The sequence below is a fragment of the Bradysia coprophila genome (assembly GCF_014529535.1).
Source record: "Bradysia coprophila strain Holo2 chromosome X unlocalized genomic scaffold, BU_Bcop_v1 contig_130, whole genome shotgun sequence".
Classification (NCBI taxonomy): domain Eukaryota; kingdom Metazoa; phylum Arthropoda; class Insecta; order Diptera; family Sciaridae; genus Bradysia; species Bradysia coprophila.
Window position 1 is genome coordinate 820,119 of NW_023503296.1, and position 17,356 is coordinate 837,474.

Sequence of the window (17,356 nt, forward strand, 5' to 3'; positions counted from 1 at the left end):
TTTTCGAGCAATTCAACGCTTTTATTTTCCTTGACTTCAAATAAAAACATTTCACGGTTACTAAAAGTGTTTAATTAAATTTTTAATTAGCATTTTCTATGTTAACCTGTTCCATACGGATGTCATCTGTTATCGACCACGACAGCAATAATAAACGACAAGCTCTGAGGTTTTATACAGCAAAAATCATGTTCAAAACAAATGAAGTAAAAGATTTCTGAAATCAATATATGAAAATCTTCGATCAAATGAAGTAATATTTTGAACAGTAAAACTGTTAATTTGCTTGCCGTCGGTGACAGGTTAACTGTTTTCCTAAAAAATATCGATCGCACAACCAGTCGTCAACCGAAGTGATTTATTTCACTCTCTCAAAATCTTACTAAGTTTTTTATGCGTAGGAGGGGGCAGTCGGAAAATCCTGGGAAAACTCTATTGGTGGGCCCTAAGAGTACATCAAGGGAAACTCAAACTTATAGACGATCTGTGCGGTCAGAAGGGAAATATGAGGTCCGAATTTGATGCAATTTAATTATCAATGTGCAAGAACGCAAGAACAATGATCATAATCCACAGTACTACCGCTATGTTCTTACAAAAAGAGTTTATATGAGCGAATGCTGTTGACAGTGCAAAATATCGACCTTCGCATACCGAAAATTCCCTGCAATTAATATGAATCCATCAAAACGTAAGCAGGTCTCAAGATTTCGACACATAATGCGCACGTAATATTTCATATTAAGTAAAACATTCATTTGCAACAAATATATTTTTATAATACTTATAAAGTGCAGCATGTATGCAGAAAATATGTATAATAAAATCCGTCTTTGCACCAATTTATCAAAACAAGCATTTATCATGTGTTGTCAACTAATTAAATCTATGAAAAATCTATTATTTTGACATTACACCAGAAATTTACTAAATACGATTATTTATAAACCATAGCGTACCAATTCATAACCCAGAGTGAGAGTGTTACATAGAACAAAATAAAAAACCTATATAGATAGAGAGAGAGTGTTAAACACTCGGCTGGTAGAGACGAAAATTTATACCACATGTCACACAGCTAATTTCTCATGAAATACAGATATCTTTTTGAAATGATTTATGCGATGATTTTTTTATTATCAAAATCTAATGTACACCACACACCATATAATATGTATGTCTATCTGTGTGTACGTAATGTACTTGCAAGCTTCTTGTCTTTTTCTTAGAATTATATCGGAGATACAAGATTACGAATGGGATGCATTGCCATGATATGCATTATTTTGTTGTTATTGTTGTTGTTGTTGTATTTATTTATTTGTATACGGATTTTTTGTTGTTTATAAATATCTATATTTTTATTAAAGATATTTATATACTTTTGGATCTGATATATTTCGAATAACAATGTACAATAAAATTTTATGAAAAATCATACAAAATCTATTTATTTTTTCATACAATATTTACACAGTCGTCAAAATACCGGTGCATTTTATAGCTATATATATGTGTGCATCTTGTGAATATATACTTACAGATGACAAATAATATGTAAAGTAAGTACACATTTCGAACAAAATAAAATAAAGTAATTTGTAGAGATTGTTGTTTCCATAAAATGTGGGAGTTATTATAGTCTTGCTGGATGCGACAAGATTATTCAGACAGGCAGAAGAGAATGGAACAAAAAAAAACCACACACACAACGCACGTTGATTCTTAAAGAGTCAACAAAATTATGCGTGGGTAATTTGCAACAGGTATATTCAGATCTTGGTCATAATTTTCCTATATGCAACATAAATATAAACAGCCCGAGAATGTCTTTGCCATTTCCATATAACTTTTAAGTTGAAGTATATGAGCACATTTGTTTTTAAATAAATATCCTAATTGTGAAGACTGAACATATTTACAACTGTCGTTATCGTAAAGCTTATCGAATTGCGGTATTGCAATTTTGTATTTCAATATAGTGCGAAGTGGTACAATTTATTTAAATTTATTAATTTAATTGAAATTGTTCGGGTCGGAATATGACAATTGACTTTAAATTATGCGATGCATTACATTTGAGAATTTATGCCCGATTTTGATTGCATGCCTCTTTTTTTCGGTTAGAAGGAATGGCTCGATATTAGATTGAATGGAAAATGTGTTAACATATTTGTTGCCGGGGGAGAGGATGCTGAAAACATTACTTTTAATGCATATTGATGCATCCATTTTGCTGGAATGAAATCTGAATTCATTTTCAATAGACTTATATGATTTTGATGCAACTCTGTTTTAATGCTATTTGTAAGTGACACGAAGGCGGAAGTGTCGCTTTAAATATTCGAAAAACGGTTCAGTTCATTTATTTAAATAAGTTGGGAAAATTCTCTTCGAAGACATTGACTGAGGTACGTGAAAGTAGGGTGAAGAAAGCGGAAGATAGTTTTTATAATCATTGATTATAGTTCTATCCACTTTTTTCTTCTCACATCCTGGGTAGAACACACACACGTGGAAGTGTTTGGACCCATAGTCACTTCAGTTACCCAGAACTATCCAGACAAAAATAGTTTTTACATTAAAAATTATGAGTTGGTAGCAAACAAAATATCTTGAGTTGTACATATGGTGAGAATATATGTATATATGAAAATGACATCCTATTCCGCCAAGAATATATTCTATTATTCAGCGTATATCTTTAACAAGAAAACGGTCTTTCCATTAGCAAAATAACATTTTTTTTTCTTTACGCTGTGCATATCAAAATATAATTTTCCATTTCATTGATAAGAACGTGCATTTTAAATGCAATTCTTTCGCAAGAAGAAGAAGTAGAAAAAAACTACATAAAAATACAAAATTTACGATGCAAAACACGATTTAAAATTTTGCACCACTCCTGACGATAATATAAACGTTTTGGAAATGCAAAGAGAATTTTCAATGTGATTTTAGTTTGAAATTATTTATAGACGCTTAGAGAAATCTATTTCGAAAATTGTGGATGATGTGCAAGAAATAGAGGGTTCATTTCAATTCTATTAAAAGTGTATGAGAAGATAAACAGCATCGTTTTTTTTCTGTACGTACATGGTTCGGGCGAGGATAGGAGAAAAAAATGTAGAGCGAAAAAACCACATTACTTCATACTTCATAGACATTTTTTTTTCACTCATTGATTATACGATTATAGTAGGACCATATGAAATGAATTATCTGAAAGTAAATAATATATCCAAAAACTGTGTACCATTGAAAGATTTACCGTCGCACTCTTCATTTTCCTGGATGTCAAAAGCAGATATTTCTGCGAATGACACACACCGCATGTATGCTGTACAGTTGTGAGGGTGAATGAAAATGGAGCGCAAGGGCGACTTTACATGAATGATTATTTGTTCGAATTATATACTCGCATGAAAAGCATATTTCGTTGGTGTGGCATATATACCGCACACAGTTAGAATATATCGGAGGAAAGTCTAATGGAACGTTTTTAGTATACCTATTACTTCAATGCAATTGAAAAACAAATTTTGTTTTTACTGCATGTGCCCTGGAACAAATAAGTAAATAAAACTGCACTTAATTGATTGACATGATGACGGACTCGTGGAAACAATTGTCCCCGTTAATAGAGCGTAATAAAAAAAAATCGGATTGCTATGTATAGCTCTAAATCTTTCAATCCGTCAGTACTGGGTCTAATGCCTAAATGCATCGCTCTTCCGCAAAATGAATGTTAAAATCGTTTTGTTTTTTTTCTTCTTCGTAGAATGGTTTCAATGCGCCCGAAGTAGTTTTCAACTGTCTTATAAAAATTTAATGCGACATTTACATCATGTTTACAAATTGTTCAACGCTAATGCCCTCGTCTTATTATTATACAAAGAAAAAATCACGTGAAAAAGAAATAAAATGATTGATGACGATTTCTTTTCACAAAGGAATGTCCAGCGGCTATTTTCTCCATGCAAAAAGCGTCTCACACCATTTAAACTTTAATTAACCATTAGATCTATTCAAATGGTTACTTTACAAAAATATTAATTTCTTCATTTCGAGACAATGTCAATCCATAAAGGGAACGAAAAAGAGTTTGCATTTAAGTTATAACATGTATATATATATATATATGTATATATATATATATATACGTACGTACGTACGTACAACCACATCAACACACATAACATAATCATTTTCTTTTGTCAGAAATTTAATAGTTTTTAAAGCTTATTGTAAAACGTTAACAACGGAAAACAAAAGCAACAATGTAACACATAAATCTTGAAAATTTTGACAGTTAATGATAGTAAATTGTTTATGGTAAGCAATTGTGTGTATGCGCTGTTACCTTTAAGATCGTTATTTAATATCTTTTGCACACATTTTCCCATGAGCCTTAAAGCACATCAGTTTTGTTGCTTAAACACATGAAATAACCGTATAACCGTATTTTATTGAGATTTGCAAGTGATTTTTAGTTCTTTCAGCCAATAACCATAACTTCAAATTTGATGGCTTTTACTTAATCATTAAGTCTATTGAGGACACTGAATTACTTGCCGAGAATGAGAAGGTCACAAAATTATGGAAAATTGCTTTAATTACACTTACATTGAGCGTCTGTAGTTTTTGTTGTTGTTTCCAATAATTTTGTTTTTTCGTCTTTGTACATTGCTGATTAGTCCTTTACTTAAAGTACCACATGATTACCATAAGACAATTTGTTATCTCCTATAAGAAGCAATAATATTGTTTCGAATTCTATTGATTCATGTAACTCGCGCGTATATATTTTCAAAATAAAAAATATGATCGAACCGTCATATTAACACTGCTTTTCTAGCCTTGACCCATAGGTTAACAGCAACCATTTATATAAATATTATATATAAATATATAAAGTCAATGACTCGTCTGTGTATAATATGTAAAATAGACATGTTGTGATTGGTGATCCATCATTCTATTCTATAGATTTCAATCGAATGTAATACATGCTTGTAACGTACATATATATGGATACAATACATAACGTTACATTTCAAAAACTGGTAGGTAGGTATACGTCTCTCTCTGTATATACATATATAATGCACATAAAATGGTCTTAACACGTTGTACCGCCCGCGTAACTTTAATTATATGGTCGTACGGTCGATAATAGCTTTTTCTTGCAGTTGTTTTATTTTCGTTAAAGATAAGACCGTATAATATTGAGAATGGTGGATACTTGTTATTACGAATACGTCTGGTTCGTTCTTTATCTATAAAGGTTTTCCACTTCCACTTATTTCACGCATTTGACTATAATATATTGTCGAGATGCTTTTCTTGAAATCATTCAAATTAACCGTTTGTGGGGGCCTATAAGGTCTAGTCTAATGAGAAACTATACCAATGAATAGCTGAACGACTTTTTAAGGGTTGTTGGGTTCGCCGGTGAACAACAAGTACGCTAACATTATTTTTGCTAAATGTATTTCGGATTGGCTCGTTGTAACCATAAAATATTAATATCAGAATGATGATAATTTCCAGTACGAGCTCGACCTGAATGTGTTGGTAGTATAGATCAACAAAATGACATTTAAAATGACCGTATCAGACGCGACATTTATAACGACCATACTTTCCGCGCAACATAACACCAGTTGAAATAATTAACAAAATGCATTCGGTTGGATGACGGATTAAAAATGTATGTGACAAAGTTGTAGCTCTAATCGGATTCGATTCGATCTTGCAAATGTATATTGAATGTGTCATTCATAATTATCCAATAAATTAATTTGATAAAATTTAGATTTAGATGTGAGAAACAATAAATGACAACACGGTAATAAAAAAAACAAATCGAATGAACATCCACACATACCAGCCACTGGAAATTGTTTATTTTTAGATAAAAACCGAAACCAGAATTACCCTTTTACCGAAAAATATAATCTATGAGTGATTGATTTGACAGATGTATGTCCACTCATAAAAAACGCATCAAACGCCTCACTTTCACACATAAAAATATAAATAATATGGTGAGTTTGTGATAGTTGTGCATTTTTTTCCCTTTAAATTACTATGATTGTTATTTATATTTTGTCTCGTTTAATGGTTAATAAATTTTATTGCCTCTATACGATCATGATAACATTTTATGATCCATATAGCAGTACACATATTTTATATACATATACATGTACATTGAGAGAACCGGGCGCCACACTTAAATCTTAAAAATGTTTTTAAAAAAAATAATTTTCAAGTGCTAGTAAAATAAAGTTGTTCGGAAAATTCATGTGCATAGTTTATTACGGGTGTTATAATAATTTTAATATTCGAATTTTCAATGTGATTTCGATAAGAAAATAGTTTTTATTGTTTTGTAAACATAAGTTTAAACGACTTAGATTTCAGCAGTTTATTAAATTGATTCGAGAGTAAAATTTAATTTGTGTGTACACATAATTTTTTATATCTTTTTTATTGCCACCAACTTCTTGATCCGGCTCATAACACTATATAATATTCTCATTTAATATGCGTACATCTATACGTGACTCCTGCTTCCAAAGAAAATATTTTTAATGCACAAATTTCAGTAATGGAATAGTTTCTTCATTTTTTTGCCTCTTTCCATTTTCGGAAATATTGTCAACGAACTTGAACATTTCAAAATATAATTTAAATTCACATTTTCTGTGTGAATTATCAACAATTCAACCGAAAGTTACTCAAAAAAATAGTCTACAAAACTGCATGGGTAAAAGTAAAATTATTTATGGGTTGGGTTGATGGATTACTGTACTTAACTTGATTTTATTTATATATTCAAACACATACGTACGCGCTTAATGTCTTTAAAGCGTATACATCATACACTGCTAAAAATTGTCAATTTGAATTATCGTTATGTCGTCGCTAGATTGAATTTTGCAATCGGCAAATATATGGTCCTATACAGCAAGTAAATCTGTTAATTCTTTTGTTTAAAGTTGCATGCGAATATTTCATGCCACTTCATTCGTTTTTAAATACCGCTTTGGTATAAATGGTAGTTCTAATTAAGGCTCATCGCTTATTTTTGTCATCAGATGATTAGAAATATATCGCCAAAGGTACATCTAGATTTATTCGCACTCATTTTACTTTAACTGTAAAGTTACCATTCCAATAATAGACACTGTGCTCCAGGCATTTTCTCCCTCTCTCTCTCTCCCTGTCTCTCGCGAAATCCGGTTTACATTTAGCGTATTTTACGTAGATTTTTCCAAAGTGAACGTGCTACCTTTTAACATTACCAAAAAAAAATCACTTTACGGGGCTGGAAACGAAATATAAATGAAAAATATTAAATCAAATCATATTTTAACAGTGTATCCGTTTTTCTTATTTCCATTTCGGATGTGACTTTTCTGTAAAATGTTTGTGAGTCATTAACCACCCTATTCACTGAAAAAACATCAACAACATACAACAATGCACGGTATGTTGTATTATTATATTATGTATAGATGTATGAAAAACGGGCACCGACTTACCCTTGTGTTTAATGTGACTTTTCCTCACACCATTATCTTAAAATAATATCGTTTTTAGGCGTTGGAAGAGCATCCCTTTTTATTCTGGTGCAATTATTTGCATACAAAAGACTACTGTGTGTATCAACACGTTCTACATAATTTTATTTGATATGGGTTAACAAATTTCACCGTTAAAAGACGAATTGGGTTTTAGTTCAATTTTCGTTTATTTATTATTGTAGCTAATCTTATTAGTTGTTAAGTGAATGTATCACTTTTCAAATTTGGTAAATTACATTTTAGTTAATGGATGTTATTTTATGAGGAAAGAAAAAAAAAGAATTTCGTTGAATTCCAAGTTCATTATTCGTCTCAATGGTTATGTTCCATTATCATAAAATCAATTAATATTTTCATCATTTCATAAGTCTAATTAAAACTCTAAATATCCGAGACGAACAAAAAAAAACAAGAATTCAATTTTTTGTGTATAAAGAATTCGTTAAAAAATGTAGAAATTTCATCTCTGTCGAAAGAAAGACTTCTTAAGAATTCTTACAATTTCAGTTCTCTTATTCTTCATGACGATATGATTATATGTATATATTGTACACGTATAATAGACGTATTTATTAAAACGAACAGAAAAAAAATAACATTTTACGCTTTCAGTTGTATCTTTTATTATTAAAAAAAATCAATTTAATTATGGGTTGCCAGAAAAATCACAGAAAGGGTATTGTAGAGTTTTTCTCTATGTGCGCATTTATACTATTTTAGAGAGAGAGATTTTTTTTTAATAAATTCAAACGTAAAAAACGAAATATTTTTATGAAAAAAAAAAAATTTTTTCGTTCTGACTTCTCAATAAAAATATTTTCGTTAAAGATACATTTAACAATCGGTATAATTTATTATTAAAGGTTACTTTCAACTGCTATATTGTTGATGACTGCTTTAAAGAATGTTTTAAATATATGGTAACAATCAGTTAGAATTTTTAATATACGAACTATGTTAATGCTACACTCAGGCCTCTTCTTTTCATAATATTTTTTTTCCCTTCTTCGTCTTCTTATTTTATTTTACTAATAAGTAATCATTCGCTAACCATCGATTAAATTGAATTTATTTCTCTGTTCAGTATTTGTAGCTTCGATTTTTCTGTTCATGGATACCTCGAAAAAAAAAGAGGAAAATACATTTCGTTCACTTGTAAAATGGGTTCTGTACAGGAAAGAAAATGTGTACTCATATAAAATATACATTCTCGGCTCACTCTTGGTATTATTTTAAAAACAGATTATGCGATAGTATACCCACGTCATCCATATATATATATATAAATGTATCACATGTATACTCAGAGTGCAACTTGACTGTAATTAGAATAGAACTTATCTTCTCATCAAAAACTGTTGTATATATCAAGAAGTATTAGTATAATTATAATTATTATGCAACCACACTCTGGGGCTATATTTAAATAATTGTAAGTACATGCATACAGAATTCGAGAATATATATATATATATATATATATATATATATATATATATGAACCGAACCTATTCCTACACATGTTATTTTACCTTAAGAACACAATGATCGTGACTTATGAAATCTATCTATTGAATGCATGTTTAAGTTCTGTTGTTAATAAGCGGTGTACTTTTATGTTGCTTTTTTATTGTAAGGTTTTTATGATTGTCGATTAAAGCCGGTCAATTTTTTTTTTCGTTGCATAATAAGTGATTACAATCCATTTCGAATAAATTATATTATATTTTTTTGTATAAAATTATTTGTACCAATTTCCATTTTTTCAACTAACTATGTGTCGGCTACTTCATATTTTCAAGAAAAGATCTATGATAAAAAGCACTTTAGTAACCAATTCTTTACATATCTCTTTTGGGACTATCACCTGACCGTGAACATGAGTCGATTGAACATGACTTTTATTCAATCATTCATTCATTTTGATCCGAAATGTATTAATAGGAGATGGATTTATTTTTGGCATAACCTTTTACAAATAATATGCTTATTGTTCGTTGATATTCAACCAGAGAACATACGTAATACGTATATATAATATAAAAAAAACAAACAAACACAGTATGTCTGTCCATGACACAATCTGACACGCATTTCAGCCGTGCATGCTTCAAAGTTACCCTTTGCAATTGTACTGCTTTCCATTTCGATTACTATATTCCATACACATTTGATTTACATTATATTGCAATGAACTTGTCCACGGATAAACGGAACGAGACCGAAGTTTGTGTGTTCGAGAAAAAAAATTTGTAATTTTTTTTCTTTTAGTTTTTTCTTTATATAATTCTTCAAAGTCTCCATATTATATTTAAACTCAGTAAATAACATAGATTTTGATAAATTGTCTGTTATTTAAATTCTTAAAATAAATCTCTGATATTTTTTTTTCTTCACTCTCGTCTTATACAATCGTTGTTTAACTAAGTAAACATATCTTTGCTGGCTGTGAGATGTATTTTCTGTATCCATCTCTAAAAACAGGATGATACACATTAACCAGAGTGTACACAAATCGAGATATAACAAACGACAAATGTGACTTCTATATTGTATCAGTCTTTCATATCTTTCTGGTACATATTTATAAACATATACTATTTACGTATATCTGTATATATATATATATAGAAAAGCGCTCACATAATCCAGAGTAATCGTATCTGTAAATATATTTTAGCTGATGGCAATCGCAGATATTCAACTATATTATTTGTATCCATCCAAAATGTACATGCATTGATATATACATACGTAAACGTATAATATGGTTGGCAAAGAGGATAACAAAAATCCCAAATACAAAAACCGGGAGGGAAATGATTAATGATCATGTTGCATTATACATTTAACTTCTTTCAATCTTAATGATGCAAGGTTTAATTTATTGATATTATAGATATGTACGTATGCTTAAGATTGAAAAGACGAAAAATAAAAATTCTACACGCAAAAAAAAATTATTTAAATTAATTCGTATTCAAATATCATACCACGGTTTTGATAAGCATATAGCGAAAAATAAAATGCTGATTTTAATTGATGCTAATCAATTATGATACGCGAAAAGGAATTGTTTATACATGTACTCATGGACACATAGACTACAAAGTGCAGTTTATAATTAATTGGTCGCTATTCGATCTTTTAAAAAAATCTGATTGTTGAAATTTTCAATTTTTTTCCTTTTTGCATTACGGAAATCTTTAAAAATATTTATCCCTCGTCAGACGATCAATACCAATCACCAAGATTTTGTTTCGTTAAAAAGAATAGGCCAAACAAATGATCATTTTATTTAAATTAATGGTGAGTTATGGATATTTAAACCAGAATTGAATAAAAGAATCTAAAAAATATTAGATTTTTTCGATTCAAATTGGGTATTATGTTCATATTATACGTTGGAGCAGAGGAAAGGAACAACAACAACAAAAAAACATCGTGTTCGAAACCATTAAAAACGAGTTTTTTTTTCGGATAGTTTTTAGGATTTTTGATTTTTTTTTATATAAATAAAATTATTCCAAAATAGGTCTTGTCTTATAACGTCTACGTTTTAAAAAAATGAAAAAGAAGAAAAAAATCTCAAAACTTCCATCATAGAATATTTTATTATTTGAAAAGATAAATAAATTAAATAACATATAATTTTGAATTTAAAATTAAGACGAAAATGTTAGCTATTTGTCTTCTTAATGGTTTTAACGATATCCCTCTTAAGCTAAATGTTTGTTGTCTGTCATTGAATTGAATATAAATATAAAAAATTAGTTTTTTTTCGCTCTCTTTCTCTCTCACTCCTTCTCCCGCCTGGTATATATACATATATATATATAAATGTTAATGATAAAACTATGGTGATCGTTTTTAATTATTTTGGTTTGAGTTCTATTAACTGCAAAGGTGTGAACGAAAGCGTTTTGATTTTCAGGTTTCAAAATATAAATTTAACTTAAAGTTTTTTTTTGTTTGGTGAGGGGGGCTTTGTAACTATTTAGCTGTTAGGTAATTTATGTAAATTATTTATTGAAATGTTATGTTGAGTGATGGTAATTTGAAATTGTTTATTACCTTATCAGTCTACATGAGCATAAATTTTTGGTTAAATAAATGGAAATTTTATTCAAAAATATTTGATAGCGGTTCGCTAAAAAGGTAATCAATTTTCTATCGACACAACAGAGGAAAAAAAAAATATAATTTCAAAATATTTTCATTGAATTTAATCCAAAGTTTTTTTTTCCTTCTTCTTCTTCTAAATGTTTTGCATATTATGTCTGTACAAAAACGTCTATATCAAATGCAACCATAGCATTAAATTGGATAATCGTTGCTATAACCACTAGTCCCATTATAACATATAAGGTTGTACTTGTTCCACCTTCTATTCATCCAACCAATATTCTAAAAGGAAAATGCGTAATGAATATGAACAACAAATCAATGTACAATGTATTTATTTCGAGACAAATAATCTTCGATGGCGCGGACTGTTTTTTATATATAAAATAAAATTGATCGTATTTGATATCAGCGCGCATTTGATATGTAAATGTAACATGCAAATAAGGTTGCACGCTATCTTAGAATATGATCAGTTTTAATATACCGGCGGTAGATCGTTTATAATTCTACAATTTCCATTGTATGGATCCGTGACAACGCCCTTTCCTAACTATTTATTGATTGTTACTTAGCGAAGTTAAACAATTTTTTTTGCATTGTTGTAATAATGATTCATGTATTCAGTGCACAGAAAACAAGAGAGAGTACAAAATGCACAGTAACTGTCAGATCGATGAATTTTCGTAGCATGTCGATCGAAATAAATGCTTTTGACCTGCACTAGTATTCCCTCAAAAAATATCCAATAAAACTAATAAGCTTTTGCGTTAATCACAAAGGCAGGAACAGATCATTACACATATTAAACCTCTCGTTTTTGGTTAGAATAATTGTTCATCACTTTTATACCTTAAGGATTGAGACTATATCAAAGTTGGGACAGTACTATCTGAAATTGACTTTTTTTTGCTGATGAATAAGAGTTTGATTAATTAAGTTTCACTACATTCCAACAACATTTCTAACGGCCAAATCTCTTGTCCATTCCAGGTGACGCAAGTAATGCTAGCATAGGTAGTGGAGAAGGTACGGGTGAAGAAGATGACGACGCGAATGGCAAAAAGAACCAAAAGAAACGTGGCATATTTCCTAAAGTTGCAACAAATATCCTCAGAGCGTGGCTGTTTCAACATTTAACGGTAAGTTCATTTTTATTATTGTTTCGATTGTTGATTACTTTTCCATGAAATGTTTTAGAAAGCTCTGTACTGCAGAGAAAAAAAAATTCAGACAATTTCAATAAAGATGTTTTACATTACTTATTCTTTATTACCGAGGAAATTACAGTTTTAATGCAATACCAATTACCATACATTGCGCGCTGTTCACGTAGCCCAATTGCATTAAATTAAAATATTGAAGAGAGGATATTTACACACATACACAACACACACAAAAAAATAAGAGAAGAATTAATAACAAAATCGATTGAAAATGCAAAACTGTTTTCCAAGACTCAGCATGACAACTGACCTCCTGCCATGTTAACACGCCATTTACATGGCGTATGGTACCGTGTCCGCATAAAATCGATTCAAACACATTATAGTTCGTTATCTCTTCGATGCGTTCTTACACATTGTGGATATGTGAGTGAATATGTTTGGAATGTCATATTGTGTACCACAAAATTAAATTCTATTCGTCCACAGTATTCAATTCAGCTATATGGACATAAATCTTTAGCGTTAGCTCCACAGGTAATCTAATTAGAATCTCTTTTCTTCCTTGGCGTTTTTTTTATGTTTTGAAATTAATAATAACGATGCCAGTCTTTAAATTGTCATGCCATGTTCGAGGAATATGGTTGAACCATTCCACTTGGTAGCGTACTTGTAATATTCAATGTCGTAAGGTAGTCTTTTCAGAAACATCTCTTCAATTTTATATCATATATGTTAATGATTGACATCTTCTTGCCATAACGTAATAACGTCTGACGCAAAAATGAGCAAACTTTCCACATATTTAAATGCCTTAGATGTCTCGGTACCGCCTTTACATTTATGTTAGTGTGTTATCCTCTTAGGATTTGTGTGCTTATAAATCAATAATTCTAAACCAGAATAAAACAAAGTTTGCAAAATCGGTTTGCATCCGATATTTGAGAATTATATTTTAATCTTCTTTTCGGCGTCGAATTTATAGAAATGAAAAATAATCTCACTTTATTAAAGCATATGTCATTCCATTCCACATGATGTCAACAAACCTTGCGCTAATAGAACTACGTATTTTAGTTATGCACTTCTACATGTGTACCCAGCTCCAGCATACACATGGAAACGGTTGGACAAAAAATGTTGTAAAAAAAAACTTTAGTTTTTGTGTTAGTACATCCTTTTCGTATAGGTTTGCACAGTTTGTCAAATGTATGAAAAAAAAGAAGAGTTGTATACATCACTATCTTGCAACTTTCGTATCACTCTAAGCCCGTATTCCACATCCATATAAGCCTCTTCATTAACCCCATTCGAAAATATTTTTGCTCCAAAATACACACACTCTCTCTGGATATAGCCAAAACTCATATCCACCATAACTTTCATGTAGTTGTTGCCGGACGACAGTTTTCGGGTTTGATATTAATATATAGCTAGAGTGGGTGTTTTTCATTCGGTGGTGACTTATATATGTGCGGCTCAGAATAGTCGGAATCGTCAAAGCTTTAACGTACAATATAATTTTCCTACCTAAATAATGCATTTTGAGAAAGGTGAATGAGGTAAATATGTTTTAATCCTCAACTCTTAAGCCTTTTAGTCCTCTGTACGATATCCGTACATCTGCAGGCATATATTGGACTGGACATCTAAACAGACAAAAGTCACAAACATGTTATTTGTACAAAAGGATGTATAGACAGCACACATATGTATACACGCGTGTTACATTATGTGGGCACTGGGGCTTGTATGATATACATACATATATACGTAGCTGTACATAGAGATGAACTGGCAAGAGGTAAATGTGGCATATAAATAATACGTTGCTTTAGCTTAACACCAGACATTAATATGCAGTAGCCCAAAATGAAAAGTCTAAGCCCCAAAATTGTGATTGTTATATATATAACATACTATATGTATATTCAACATCCCTTGAAAACCTGTATTCCGTTCTCATTGTCTACTCAGTGAAAAATTTAGAAATTCAAAAATTCCGAGCTTTTATCCTCCTCTGTTTTGAAGTAATCAATGTGAAAATAAATTTTGTATTTTCTATACAAAATTCAATGTCATGACGCCATTACATTATATGGAGGAATAGCACTTTAGTTGATTGAAACGTCTGGTCTTATCTTTGGGTCTCGTCTGGTTTAAACATTAATATCATTATTGAAGTGCTCGTCTATCGTTTTACGTTATTGTAAGTACGTGGTGGAGTTATTTGGTACGAAAAAAAAATAATTCAAACACACAGTCACATTGATTCATACACACACAGCCATAGCGCATCATTACTTTAGAACAAAACGAAATGAATTTATCGAAGAGAAACGATACGCTTTCCGATTTAATGGAATTTTTATTTACAAGAGGCAAAGGTAGTCGTAGAGTTCTTGAATGCAAAGCTCTTGATATATCCGAAAAGTCATACAATTTTTTATCTGTCGATAACAGTCAAACAATTCAGAACATTCGACACCAGCATTATAACAGTAACCATATAATTTCAGCATATAAAAAAAGGATTCCATAAAGGATATATAATCTCAGATATCTAAATTCAAATATAAAATAAATGATTTTCAGTTGGTAATCCCGGAAATTTACATAGCAACGCACCAGCTTGGTTTAATATGTAAACGAGTGAGAGGTCAGTCATAGAGCAAAATTGACCATTTCGCAAAATGGTTTTAATATATCCTCGAATGTTTTTTGAGTAAAAGGGGTGTTTATGGCAGTTTAACAATGTGATTTTATCTGAAAAATGGACATTTAAGTTGTGCTAGAAATTACTTTGACCATTTAGGCAACGAACGGATGAAATGGGTGTACAAAATACCATTTAAATATAAGTCGATTTCGTTATAAGCAATAAAGATGGACATTTAGATACTGATCACGGGATGCTGGAGAACATTATTGTGTGTATAGCAGCTAACCGACAGTATCAGTGTTTTACCATTCGATTTGTTTGTTTTTTTTAGTTGAAACAATGGTTTCACCGAAATATTTACTGATCCTTCAGACGTTTTGTTTTTATTTATATTCTTCGCTGAAATGACTTGGCACTGATAACGTCTCGGTGTAATAGAAATGGGAAATGTTCTATGTTTCAACATCCTGAAGACGACAATCTTAAATTGTTTGTTATTTATCAATTCCTCTAATAGATTAACCAAGTTCTTCAGTTGCTTCGGCGCAAATTTTACATGTTTTTTTTTTTCATGAAACGTGAAACATATTTTAAGAAACGTTGGATTTTGTACATCAGAAAAAATGTCGTGTTCATACACACAAATCTATGCTCTTTGTGATATAATACGTAATAATGTATAATTAACCACTTCCCAATTGTTGGAGAGAGATACTTTTAGAATTTCCTTTAATTTTTAAAATGTAAATAACTTACTCGAGTAAATGGTTGAAATGAACGTCATACAAATCTATAAATAAAAATTTTTGTACGAAATTTTTTGTTAAATAAAATCATTCATAAGTTATCACATTATGATCAGCGTACATTTTCACAGCACAGATAAATAATTCACTTAAATATTTCAACAAGTTAATTAGTGTAGACATGAGTGCGTTTTGTATCATAAAATCATGAAGTCTGTGTGATTTATTAATTCTCTTTTTTTGTGTAAAAAATAAAATATTTTCATGTTTAAAATGGCTCCAACATTTTTCCACTTGAAATTGAAAACTTTCTCATTTTTTGTGTGTGTGTGTAAAGAAATAGGTATACCACTGACACGACACCTAAAAACATCATTTAAATTTTTTCTTTTACAAATTTTCTTTTATTTTTCGTCTAGGCTAGCGTAGAATGTGTTTCAATATTCAAGCTATAATTCATTCATTCCAATATTATTTCTGTAAAATAAATGTCCATTGTATACTATATGTGTCTATAGTATAGAACACGACATTAAACCGCATACCGAGAGATCTATACCATCTCAACTACTATGTAACATCTCGAAAAGTATTTCGAAAAATAATTTTAAATTTGATTTATATTCGTGAAAAAGTGGTTTTCCTTTTTATATGTGGAAATGTAAGAGACAATGTTTTTTTTTTCTATGTGCCCAACTAATTCCGCACAGCTCCCGTACCCGTAGAAAATGTCATTTAAAATAGAAACATAGGACCAAAGCTTAACCGAAGTGAATGGAAATTTTTACCGAAAAGGCCACAGGTGCACTACCTAGCTTAAGATAAAGCCCTTTTCTGTTTTCGTAGTGTAATGCGGCGAAAATAGTACATTGAAAATGTTATTATTTGTATATCTGTTTCATAAATACACGGAAACCTTTTCATAGTATAACATAAGAACTGTAAGACATGTACGGTATACGAATTTATATTTATATATATTTGTATGTGCCTATACGTTTTTAGTTTATGTCGGATGTATATTGTTTAACATGAAGCATAAACATATACTCTTTATAATGC

The 17,356-nt window shown here is 30.4% G+C and overlaps 1 protein-coding gene across 3 annotated transcripts in view; it reads left to right on the forward strand.

The window, feature by feature from the left end:
* LOC119067858 (homeobox protein homothorax) overlaps window positions 1-17,356 on the forward strand; it is a 264,173-nt gene that overhangs the window by 170,344 nt on the left and 76,473 nt on the right. For all 3 annotated transcript variants that reach the window (XM_037171095.1, XM_037171097.1, XM_037171096.1), the window contains one exon: window positions 12,714-12,862. In XM_037171095.1, the coding sequence (XP_037026990.1) occupies window positions 12,714-12,862 (149 nt within the window). The remainder of the gene's footprint in view (window positions 1-12,713; window positions 12,863-17,356) is intronic.